At 42.1% G+C, this 12566-nt stretch overlaps 1 protein-coding gene across 2 annotated transcripts in view; it reads right to left on the bottom strand.

The window, feature by feature from the left end:
- Positions 1-12361, bottom strand: part of LOC106565476 (inositol 1,4,5-trisphosphate-gated calcium channel ITPR1) — a 170467-nt gene extending 158106 nt beyond the window's left edge. For both annotated transcript variants that reach the window (XM_014132696.3, XM_014132698.3), the window contains exons 1-2: positions 12114-12361; positions 1297-1419 (exon numbers count right to left, since the gene is read on the bottom strand). In XM_014132696.3, the coding sequence (XP_013988171.1) occupies positions 1297-1388 (92 nt within the window). In that variant the 5' untranslated portion in view covers positions 1389-1419; positions 12114-12361. The remainder of the gene's footprint in view (positions 1-1296; positions 1420-12113) is intronic.
- Between the last annotated feature and the right edge of the window lie 205 nt (positions 12362-12566).

Here is a 12566-nt window from a genome sequence, read left to right as displayed (position 1 = left end):
ACGGCCAGGCACGACTCCAACACCATCATAAAATTTGCAGATGACACAACAGTGGTAGGCCTGATTACCGACAACGATGAGACAGCCTATAGGGAGGAGGTCAGACCTGGCCGTGTGGTGCCAGGACAACAACCTCTCCCTCAACGTGATCAAGACAAAGGAGATTATTGTGGACTACAGAAAAAAAGAGGACTGACCACGCCCCCATTCTCATCGACGGGGCTGCAGTGGGGCAGATTGAGAGCTTCAAGTTCCTTGGTGTCCACATCACCAACACACGAATATGGTCCAAGCACACCTAGACAGTTGTGAAGAGGGCACAACAAAACCTATTCCCCCTCAGGTGACTAAAAAGATTAGGCATGGGTCCTCAGATCCTCAAAAGGTTCTACAGCTGCACCATCGAGAGCATCCTGACTGGTTGCATCACGGCCTGGTATGGCAACTGCTCGGTCTCCGACCGCAAGGCACTACAGAGGGTAGTGCCAACGGCCCAGTACATCACTGAGGCCAAGCTTCCTGCTATCCAGGACCTCTATACCAGGCGGTGTCAGAGGAAGGCCCTAACAATTTTCAAAGACTCCAGCTACCCAAGTCATAGACTGTTCTCTCTGCTACCGCACGGCAAGCGGTACCGGAGCACCAAGTCTAGGTCCAAGAGGCTTCTAAACAACTTCTACGCCCAAGCCATAAGACTCCTAAATGTCTAAAAACATGGCTACCCAGACTATTTGCATTGCCCCCCCTTTACACCACTGCTAATCTCGGTTGTCAGCTATGCATAGTTAGTTTAATAACTCTACCTACATGTACATACTACCTCAACTAACCGGTGCCCCCGCACATTGACCCTATATCGGCACCCCCTGTATATAGTCTCGCTATTGTTATTTTACTGCTGCTCTTTAATTACTTGTTACTTTAATCTCTTATTCTTATCTGCATTTTTTTTTTTAACTGCATTGTTGGTTAGGGGCTTGTAAGTAAGCATTTCACTGTAAGGTCTACACCTGTTGTATTCGGCTCATGTGACAAATACAATTTGATTTGATCACTCAGGACCGTGCACAGACCTTGAGGGGCAGGTGCTCAAAGTGAAAAATTGTGTTGACTTACATTCATATCTAATTAAGTAAATTATCTAATGTTCCTGTAGCCACATTTCAGTGATTCCTCCATCCCAAATGAATGGGAAAGATATAGGCACCATCTAAAATGACTACAATAGATAGTATCCATGTTTGCCAATCAGTGATAATAGCTAAAGGATAAAAGGGATAGGTGAAATGAACTCACCCCAGAGTGCTGATGAAGCCGTTGGTGGAGCCCTCTGCATACAGGGAGCAGATGTCCCCGATGTGTAGGAAACTGGACATCTTATCCGACATGTCTCACACACACACACACACAGGGCCACACCTGGAGGAGAGGAGAGGCAAGGAGAAGTACTGCTACAAATAAAATCACAACACACATTTTTTTTTTTTAAATGGAGAGAAAAAAAACAACATTTCTGAACTGGGCAGGTCACACGGTCAGGAATAACCCAGGACCCAAAGAGTGATATTTGTGAGTCTTCATTTTTGTTATGTCTTCCCAGCTAACAATTTTAGGCAGAGAGAACGTTTTTGTAATGTTAACCCGTAATGTTCCCCTAATGTTTGAGTGTCCAGTTTTCCATTAGTTAGAAGAACATTCTATATATGTTAGCAAAAACCTTCTGGGAACCTTTTTTGCATGTTTTGGCATTAGAGTTAGGAAAACATTCTCTTAATGTCAAACACAACAGACCCAGAACGTGGTTACCATGTTCTCAAAATGTACAATTTGAATGTTCTAGACACATTTCATGGGACTTTGAATAACATTCACCTGTCCAGTTCTGTGGGTAAGGAGAGAAGTCCATCAACGTCCCGCCAAACATACACAGAACATGGTTGCCATGTTCTCAGAAGATATTGTTCATGACACGTTTCATGAGAACAACGCAAGAACATTTGTGTAAAATTTTCTGTGGGTTAGGAGAATATTCCCGCCAAATATGCACAGAACATGGTTACCATGTTCTCAGAACAGAAGATATTAAAAGTAGTCTAGACACATTTCAAGAACATTTCTGCACAGCAAATTCTCCAGTGTTAAATCAACACTAGCTAGGTTTTCATCCAATTGACAACAGATTTTCATGTAAATATTATAAAATCCGCATAAAAATAATATGCGCACTTTCACATCAAACTGACTTGTTGCAGATAAAATCCTGTGCATAATGACGTAGTGCACATAAGAATAACTTTTGATGTTAAATTCCCATGTACCGTATAAAAAGATACAAGTTAAATGGGTTTCTATTGCATTTTCACTCTACTGATGGTTGTCTCACAAAAAAAGTGTGTTATAAAGTGTGCCCATTCTGGTATTGGCACGTGCGCTCCAGCTAGAGCTCACATGAGATTATTATTATGGACAAACAATTAAGAATATTTTTATTTGTCAAACAGCAGCCAAGCACAGATTATCATGTCACCAAAATAAAACCCTCGATATGTATTGGAAAGGAGCAACAAACTCATAACCTTGCACTTTCACCACCCTGTGAAGTTCATCGGAACTTATTTCCTCTGTAGCCTAATAAACAGCATGATTCCTGACCATTCGTAGTTAAAGGACCACACATGTCAATGCGTGACTCCAAGTTTATTATTTTGATATATGCAAATATTGCTATAGTAACCATCATAAGTATTTCCACCTACATTTCTCACATAATTTTACTGACAAAAAGATCCCACCTTGCCTAGAATATTTTGTTTTGTCGACATTTGGAAAGTTTAGAGAAAAGTGTGCTGTTTCCATCAGGCCGGTCATGACATTTTTTATCCGACATGTACTTTACTCGCATAAAAAGCTTGGATGGAAACCTGATTTATGACACTGTTAAATGTAACACTTGGTCAGTGTCTATACGGGTCCACACTTTTCAGTGTTAAATCAACACTGTGCTTAGTGCTGACGCTGTTACACTTTGCCAGTGTTATGCAATAACACCTCATATGGAATTTTGAACACTAGGAAGTGTATATACACTGCTCAAAAAAATAAAGGGAACACTTAAACAACACAATGTAACTCCAAGTCAATCACACTGTGAAATCAAACTATCCACTTAGGAAGCAACACTGATTGACAATAAATTTCACATGCTGTTGTGCAAATGGAATAGACAACAGGTGGAAATTATAGGCAATTAGCAAGACACCCCCAATAAAGGAGTGGTTCTGCAGGTGGTGACCATAGACCACTTCTCAGTTCCTATGCTTCCTGGCTGATGTTTTGGTCACTTTTGAATGCTGGCGGTGCTTTCACTCTAGTGGTAGCATGAGACGGAGTCTACAACCCACACAAGTGGCTCAGGTAGTGCAGCTCATCCAGGATGGCACATCAATGCGAGCTGTGGCAAGAAGGTTTGCTGTGTGTGTCAGCGTAGTGTCCAGAGCATGGAGGCGCTACCAGGAGACAGGCCAGTACATCAGGAGACGTGGAGGAGGCCGCAGGAGGGCAACAACCCAGCAGCAGGACCGCTACCTCCGCCTTTGTGCAAGGAGGAGCAGGAGGAGCACTGCCAGAGCTCTGCAAAATGACCTCCAGCAGGCCACAAATGTGCATGTGTCTGCTCAAACGGTCAGAAACAGACTCCATGAGGGTGGTATGAGGGCCCGACATCCACAGGTGGGGGTTGTGCTTACAGCTCAACACCGTGCAGGACGTTTGGCATTTGCCAGAGAACACCAAGATTTGCAAATTCGCCACTGGCACCCTGTGCTCTCACATGTGACAGACGTGACAGAGTCTGGAGACGCCGTGGAGAACGTTCTGCTGCCTGCAACGTCCTCCAGCATGACCGGTTTGGCGGTGGGTCAGTCATGGTGTGGGATGGCATTTTTGGGGGGCCTCCATGTGCTCGCCAGAGGTAGCCTGACTGCCATTAGGTACCGAGATGAGATCCTCAGACCCCTTGTGAGACCATATACTGGTGCGGTTGGCCCTGGGTTCCTCCTAATGCAGGCACGTGGAAGCCACACACTACTGAGCCTCATTTTGACTTGTTTTAAGGACATTTCATCAAAGTAGGATCAGCCTGTAGTGTGGTTTTCCACTTTAATTTTGAGTGCGACTCCAAATCCAGACCTCCATGAGTTGATAAATTGGATTTCCATTGATTATTTTTCTGTGATTTTGTTGTCAGGACATTCAACTATGTAAAGAAAAAAGTATTTAATAAGATTATTTCATTCATTCATATCTAGGATGTTATTTTAGTGTTCCCTTTATTTTTTTGAGCAGTGTAGTTTACACCAATGGTGTATGCAATAACACCTCAAATAGTATTTTTTTACAATTATGTAAAGAGGTCCGTATCACTTCACAATATCGCTAATGTTGAATTAAGGACATTGCAACAATAGGTACAAGTCTTCACTGCCAAATGCTCTTATGTAATCATTTACAAAGACTTCAGCACTGACAGTAGACAAGCTCAAACTCAGTTAACATAACCATAGACAACTTAAACTGGTACAACACTTCCACTCAAGGGTGGCCATAACAACATGAAAGCCACGCCCCAATATCATTTTCAAGTGCGCCTTTGAGTGAATTGCAGAGTTACCACCAATGACAGGTACTTGTTCGTGACAGAGACATGCTTGTTGAACTTGTTCATTTTTAGTTCTGCCAAAGCAAGGGCTGTCCAGAGCATTTCTTATGTATCAGCTGTTAAAAGGGTTGAGGGTTCGAATGGTGCTCCCAAAGAGTCCATGGTGGTGGATAGGCCTTCACTGTAGGCTGAATGTGTTGCCTTTTACCAGTAGGACACAGGAGGTTAAGAAGGTGGACTTTGTGGCCTTTATAGCTATGGAGATTAATGGCACTGCCAAGGTGGAGACGAAGTACAGAAAAATAGATATCATTGTGGATGCGGCGGAGGGTTCCTGGGACTGAAAAACTTCTCGGCAGAGGAGTTGCATGGAGTATTGTCACAAGCTTTACCACTCTCTCAGGCCCTAGAGCCTGAGAAGGGAAATATGGAGATTTGAAGGAAGGAAGGAAGAAGTGGGAGTTTTGTTTTTGTCAATGTACTATTTTCATTTGGGTTAGTTTTCCCATCAAGTATGGATTTTCTTTGTACTTTTTTCCCCCAACCCTGTCCAGTTGGTGGCTGCATTACACATTTTTGGGTTGTAGTCCGCCATAAAACCCGAAGAAGAAGTTTCAGTCCTGTGGATTTCAAGTGAGTTCTTACTGGAGATTAAATGTATTATTAAAACTCTTTAGGACAATACATTAAATATATCATAAGGCCTTACTTTGATGACCAAGGTTTACCCTAACACAACGGTGTTAGGAACCTCCTGATTTACACATTATGCAGGTTTGCAAAGTGATGTATAATTCCTATTGGAATCCAGACAGTTAGGACATCCAACAGCTGGAAACATTTCAGTAATGGGTGCAATAAATCTAACTGATTAGACTAGATTTGAAAAATCTTTGTTATTTATCTTTGTGTAACACAAGATGAATCAATGTAAATGCAAAAACACAGATATTAAAAACAATCCTAAAAATGTCTATCTTGCAGTACAGCGTGCTGGCAAATCTGATAATGATGGCGGTGGTTTTGATGGGAATGTTTTACTCTCCACAGAGTAAAACTGACACAATGGCACTTTCACACTCAACACTGGTTATTAACACCAACACTGGGGTTCTTTTACACCACTGAGTGATAATGTCTTACAGAGTTAAATTTAACTGCTGAATCAACAATTGAAATGGTACACTGACAAATCAACACCAGGTAAGACTGGCCAATTTGCGCTATATATATATATATGCGCTGTCAGGACGTCGCCTGATGGTCCCAAAGAAACGTTCTCCCCATACGTTTCACTAAACATCACACCTTGTTACTATTGTCCAGCCAATCGAGGCCCTGATTAGTGAACAACTGATCCATTCATAGCTTTGTCTGTTGGCAAGGATAGAGATACTCACACAGTGCTTTGAACATAGTGTTTCAATTTACATACTTGACCTACATGAATACATTGTGCATGATCATTTATACAGTAATTGTTATTCAACAGTCCTCACCTGGGATTTAAAAACAGACAACCTCCTGGTTTATGGTACGCCGATCTTCCTGCTACGCCACCATGTCAGTGTCATGTCTCGGTTAATCTGACTATTCTCATCTTTGATTGACTTACTTATTTCAGCAATTTAAGGGCATTCAGTATAGTTGTCTCATGTTGGGGGAGCATGTTAACCTATTTTAATGATACTCCTGAATCACTATGATCAATAAAAGCTTTTTTTTTAAAAGTGTACTTTTAACATAGCTGAGGTGTACTTCGAAGTGCATTCACCTGACTGCTTACAACCTTACACCTATCAAGTTGTTTCAGATCTACACAAGTGCCTAGGGAGGAGGGGTTAGTGCTTCTTCTGGACAGGACAGGGCCTAACTATACTGGCCCAATAAGCAAGGCCTATCCTTTATTGGGAAAGTGGTTAGGGTGTTGGTCATTGGTGCTGGTGGCCTGGGTTTGAGACCTGCTAGGGGAAATCACCCTACTCTCACATTCTTAGCGAAATACGGTAAGGTCTACACCTGTTGTATTCGGTGCATGTGACAAATACAATTTGATATGATGCCATTATTTGGTATCAATTACAACACACCTTCAGATCTAATTAAAATGAGTTTCTTACTGAGAGATGGGCATCTCTAGGATTTCCCCTTGAGCACAAATTATGACCACATTTACACTACCGCAAATTATCAGTATTTACTCATTCTATAAAGAAAACAGTATCCTTTAAATCTACACCACATATACCATGTAAAACCAACATATGTGATTAAGAAACTCATTTTAATTACAGTATACAGTTGAAGTCAGAAGTTTACATACACCTTAGCCAAATGCATTTAAACTCAGTTTTTCACAATTCCTGACATTTAATCCTAGTAACAATTCCCGGTCTTAGGTCAGTTAGGATCACCACTTTATTTTAAGAATGTGAAATGTCAGAATAATAGTGGAGAGAATGATTGATTTCAGCTTTTATTTCTTTCATCACATTCCCAGTGGGTCAGACGTTTACATATACTCAATTAGTATTTGGTAGCATTGCCTTTAAAAAAAATGTTCAATTGTGTCAAACGTTTTGGGCAGCCTTCCACAAGCTTCCCACAATAAGTTGGGTGAATTTTGCCCCATTCCTCTTGACAGAGCTGGTGTAACTGAGTCAGGTTTGTAGGCCTCCTTCCTCGCACACGCTTTTTCAGTTCTGCCCACATATTTTCTATAGGATAGAGGTCAGGGCTTTATGATGGCCACTCCAATACCTTGACTTTGTTGTCCTTAAGGCATTTTGCCACAACTTTAGAAGTATGCTTGGGGTCATTGTCCATTTGGAAGACCCATTTGCAACCAAACTTCCTGACTGATGTCTTGAGATGTTGCATCAATATATCCACATAATTGTCCTTCCTCATGACGCTATCTATTTTGTGAAGTGCACCAGTTCCTCCTGCAGCAAAGCACCCCCACAACATGCTGCTGCCACCCCCGTGCTTCACGGTTGGGAAAGTGTTCTTCGGCTTGCAAGCATCCCCCTTTTTACTCCAAACATAACGATGGTCATTGTGGCCAAACAGCTATATTTTTGTTTCATCAGACCAGAGGACATTTCTCCAAAAAGTACGATCTTTGTCCCCATGTGCAGTTGCAAACCGCAGTCTGGCTTTTTTAATGGCGGTTTTGGAGCAGTGGCTTCTTCCTTGCCGAGTGGCCTTTCAGGCTATGTCGATATAGGACTCATTTTACTGTGGATACAGATACTTTTGTACCCGTTTCCTCCAGCATCTTCACAAGGTCCTTTGCTGTTGTTCTGGGATTGATTTGCACTTTTCGCACCAAAGTACGTTCATCTCTAGGAGACAGAACGCATCTCCTTCCTGAGCGGTATGACGGCTGCGTGGTCCCATGGTGTTTATACTTGCGTACTATTGTTTGTACAGATGAACGTGGTATCTTCAGACGTTTGGAAATTGCTCCCAAGGATGAACCAGACTTGTGGAGGTCTACAATCATTTTTCTGAGGTCTTGGCTAAATTTCTTTTGATTTTCCCCATGATGTCAAGCAAAGAGGCACTGAGTTTGAAGGTAGGCCTTGAAATACATCCCACGACTCAAATGATGTCAATTAGTCTATCAGAAGCTTCTAAAGCCATGACATCATTTTCTGGAATTTTCCAAGCTGTTTAAAGGAACAGTCAACTAAGTATATGTAAACTTCTGATCCACTGGAATTCTGATACAGTGAATTCTAAGTGAAATAATCTGTCTGTAAACAATTGTTGGAAAAATTACTTGTGTCATGCACAAAGTAGATGTCCTAACCGACTTGACAAAACTATAGTTTGTTAACAAGAAATGTGTGGAGGGGTTGAAAAATGTGTTTTAATGACTCCAACCTAAGTGTATGTAAACTTCCGACTTCAACTGTATCAGACAGGCGCGTTGTAACTGTTGCCAAATAATGACATTAACTGACTTAGAGTATATTGCTAAGAATGTGAGAGTAGGGTGATTACCCTAGCGGGTCTCGAACCCAGGCCACCAGCACCAATGATGACGAATGCCCAATAAGGGATCTCTCTATGGCATGTGCTTATTAGGCCAATATATTACAGCCATGGCCAAAAGAAACCCTAACCCCTCATGTAGATGAAACCACTTGATAGGAGTAAGCAATAGGGTGAATGCACTTTAAAGTAAATCTCATCTCTGTTAAAAGTATACTGAAGAATTTATTTTATTTGAATTGATCATAGTGATTCAAGAGTATCATTAAAAACAGGTTAACATGCCCCACCAACATTATACAACTATTCTGAAAGCTCTTAAATTGCTGAAATAAGTAAATCAAATAAATAATGAGAATAGTCTGATTAACCGATACCTGACATGGTGGCATAGCGGGATGATTGGAGTACAGTGAATCAAGAGGTTGTGAGTTCAAATCCCAGGTGAGGTCATGTTGAATAATAATTACTATGAAAATGCACAATGTGGGCCTCCCGAGTGGCACAGCAGTCTAAGGCACTGCATCGCAGTGCTAGAGGAGTCACTACAGACCTGGGCTGTATCATAACCAGCCGTGATCGGGAATCCTATAGGGCGGCGCACAATTGTCCAGGTTAGGGGAGGGTCTGGCTGGGGGGGGGCTTAACTTGGCTCATTGTGCTCTAGTGACTCCTTGTGGCGGACCAGACACCTGTAAGCTGACTCTCTGTTGTAAGTTGAATGGTGTTGCCTCTGACATTAGTGTGGCTGGCGGGTGGGTGTTAAGTTTGGTGGGTCATGTTTCGGAGGAGGCATGACTCAACCTTTGCCTTTTGGGGAGTTGCAGCGATGAGACAAGATTAAAAATAAATAAATTCACAATGTCAAATATGTACGTTAAAAGCACTGTGTGTGGTAATCCCTAACCTTGCCAAAAGACAAAAAGATATGAATGGATAAGTGGTCCACCAATCAGGACCTTGATCGGCTCAGCAACTGTAACAATGGGGGGGGGGGGGGGGACAATCCTGACAACTGATACACAGCAACCTTCCCATGAAAAGTGTCTAGAACATTAATATCTTATATTCTGAGAACATGGCAACCATGTTCTGTGTATGTTTAGTTTGACGTTGATGGAATATTCTCCTAATCCACAGAAAACTGGACACATGCACGTTCTTCAACGTTACCATGAAGTGTGTCTAGAACATGAATATCTTATATTGTGAGAACATTGTAACCATGTTCTGGGTATATTCTATTTGACACTCAGGAAATGGTCTCTTGGAAACATTCATTGCACGTCACAGGAACATTCCTATGACAACATTAGTTAATTACCTAATGAGGCCCGTAAGGGAACATTCTCTCAAGTTGTGGGAAAGTTTGTTGTTAGCTGAGGAGAAATACCAGAGAGGGAGGTAGCAGGAAGATTTGCATGGGGCCAGGCACTATCTGATGCTCCAGCCTGGTGTGTGTGTGTGGGGTAAACAGTTAATGATTAGGAGAGGCAGAGAGAAACAGGAAGGCCATGCACCTGTGGTTATTAGACCTGCTCTGGGCTATATGGTGGAGGGAGTGACAGACCCATCAGTTCAACAAATTCTATGGTGTCACTGTGTGTTATTGTAACACTGACCCAGGCTGGATTACAATCAGGGTTGGATTCAATCCCCTTTCAATTCAGTCAATTCAGGGAAGTAAGTGAAAACAGCCCATTACTTTCTATTGGACTTGGACTGAATTGTAAAGGAAGTTACCCCAAGTCTGGTCAGTGGTTAGAATACAATGTATGACATCTTGGGATGACACATGGTCTGGACTCTAGTAGTGCATAGTTACTGTACTGCAGGTTTTACAGTGCCCAGTGAGTAAAGCTGTGTCCTATGCTGTGTTTAGACCCTTAAGAGCCAGTCCTTACCATGCCCCCATGTCTCGTACATCACGAACAGTTAGGAAGCCTGGAAACTGAGGCTACTGACCACAGAAAACTGGACGCATGAATGTTCTTTTAACACTCCCATGAAACACATCTACAATATTCTTATCTTCAATTCTGAAAACATGGTAACCATGTTCTGGGTAAGTTATATTTGACACTCAGGGAATGGTCTCTTGGAAACATTCCTTGCACATCACAGGAACATTCATATGACAACATTAATTAATTACCTACCTAATGAGACTTAAGGGAATGTTCTCTAAATTTGTGGGAACATTTGTTTTTAGCTGAGGAGAGGTAGCAGGAGAGGTAGTAGGAGGATTTGCAGGGTGGTGCGGTCTGCCCAACTCATCACCGGGTGCAAACTACCTGCCCTCCAGGACACGATGTCACAGGAAGGCCAAAAAGATCATCAAGGACAACAACCACCCGAGCCACTGCCCGTTTACCCCGCTATGCTCCAGAAGGCGAGGTCAGTACAGGTACATCAAAGCTGGGACAGAGAGACTGAAAAACATAAATCTCAAGGCCATCAGACTGTTAAATAGCCATCACTAGCACAGAGGCTGCTGCCTATATACATAGACTTGAAATCACTGATCACTTTTAATAATTGGAACGCTAGTCACTTTTATAACGTATACATATTTTGCATTACTCATCTCATATGTATATACTGTATTCTATCCTATTATACTGCATCTTGGTCTGCCACTGACATCGCTCATCCAAATATTTATATATTCTTAATTCCATTCTTTTACTTTCAATTGTGTGTATTGTTAGATATTACTTGTTAGATATTACTGCACTGGTGGAGCTAGAAACACAAGCATTTCGCTACACACGCAATAACATCTGCTAAACACATGTATGTGTCAAATAACATTTGATTTGACCTGTCCAGGAAAAACTCCAGACTCTAACTATAGGCTGCCAATGGGGACTAGAGTTCTTCCTGATCATGTGGTTGGTAGAGAAAAACTCCTGGAACATGCTGCACCTACTGAGTCCCGACTCACATTGGTGACATTTCAGTATACAGAGTTCCTACTGTGCGAGTCTAGTAGCCTACACACATACGTATTATTTGCCTACACTGCAACATCCCCCAGGAGTGAGTATAATGAGGCTGATCTCAAGGCCTAGTTTCAGAGCAGTCATCTTAGAAACATACAAACTGCCGGCACAAATCCATATTTATCTATCTGTCTTCTTTCAAAACGGGATAGTGTATGACATCACTTGAACTTTACTGAGCTTCAGCACATCTATGGAACGAGTAGTCTACAGTTTGACCACTTGCGTTGCTTCAATTGTTCAATTATATTATATGTCATATCAGACTGCCAAAACCGTGTTTCTCATCGGGGGGGGGGGTTGTTTAATCAGCGTCGGTGCAGAAAATCATGACTGGCCGTTCATGAGGAGGCAGATACATTGTTGCGCTTCTTCCCTCGCCACAAGCAATACATATTTAAGAGGCGGGGATGCTCCCGCAAACTGTACAGAGTTGTGGTCAACTTTACCTTCGCTGTGGTAAGAGGTTGGGAGCGACGCGCGAGGCTGGGTCAACGGGAGAGCATAGCAGCGATATACCGCTTTCAACTAATCCATAGGACGGAGATTCAGTCGGCGAGTAGAATCCAAAGATTTTTTTGACAGCTCAATCCAATCACCTTGCCTTCCGTTCGTTCGCTACATGAGCGCTCGTCCCCGCTTGAAGGTCTGTAAGTCCCTCAGAAAATTATATACCAGTACTGGTTTCTGGGAAATGTTGTTTCTTGAATTATTCCTTCGGATACTTAACAAAACAGAAAGCATATTTATGACTACAACTCCCAAAGTGTGGTGAGCATTGCGCGTTATTTAAAGAAACTTCTCCAAACTTTAGACACTGCTGGAGGAAATGCAATTCAAATTTAAATCAAGAACTATACACAAACATTATGACACACATTGTAAATCATGAGTATGCTGAA

The sequence above is a fragment of the Salmo salar genome, chromosome 12 (assembly GCF_965601325.2).
Source record: "Salmo salar chromosome 12, fSalSal1, whole genome shotgun sequence".
NCBI classification, from domain to species: domain Eukaryota; kingdom Metazoa; phylum Chordata; class Actinopteri; order Salmoniformes; family Salmonidae; genus Salmo; species Salmo salar.
This window is presented reverse-complemented; position numbering and strand designations above follow the sequence as displayed.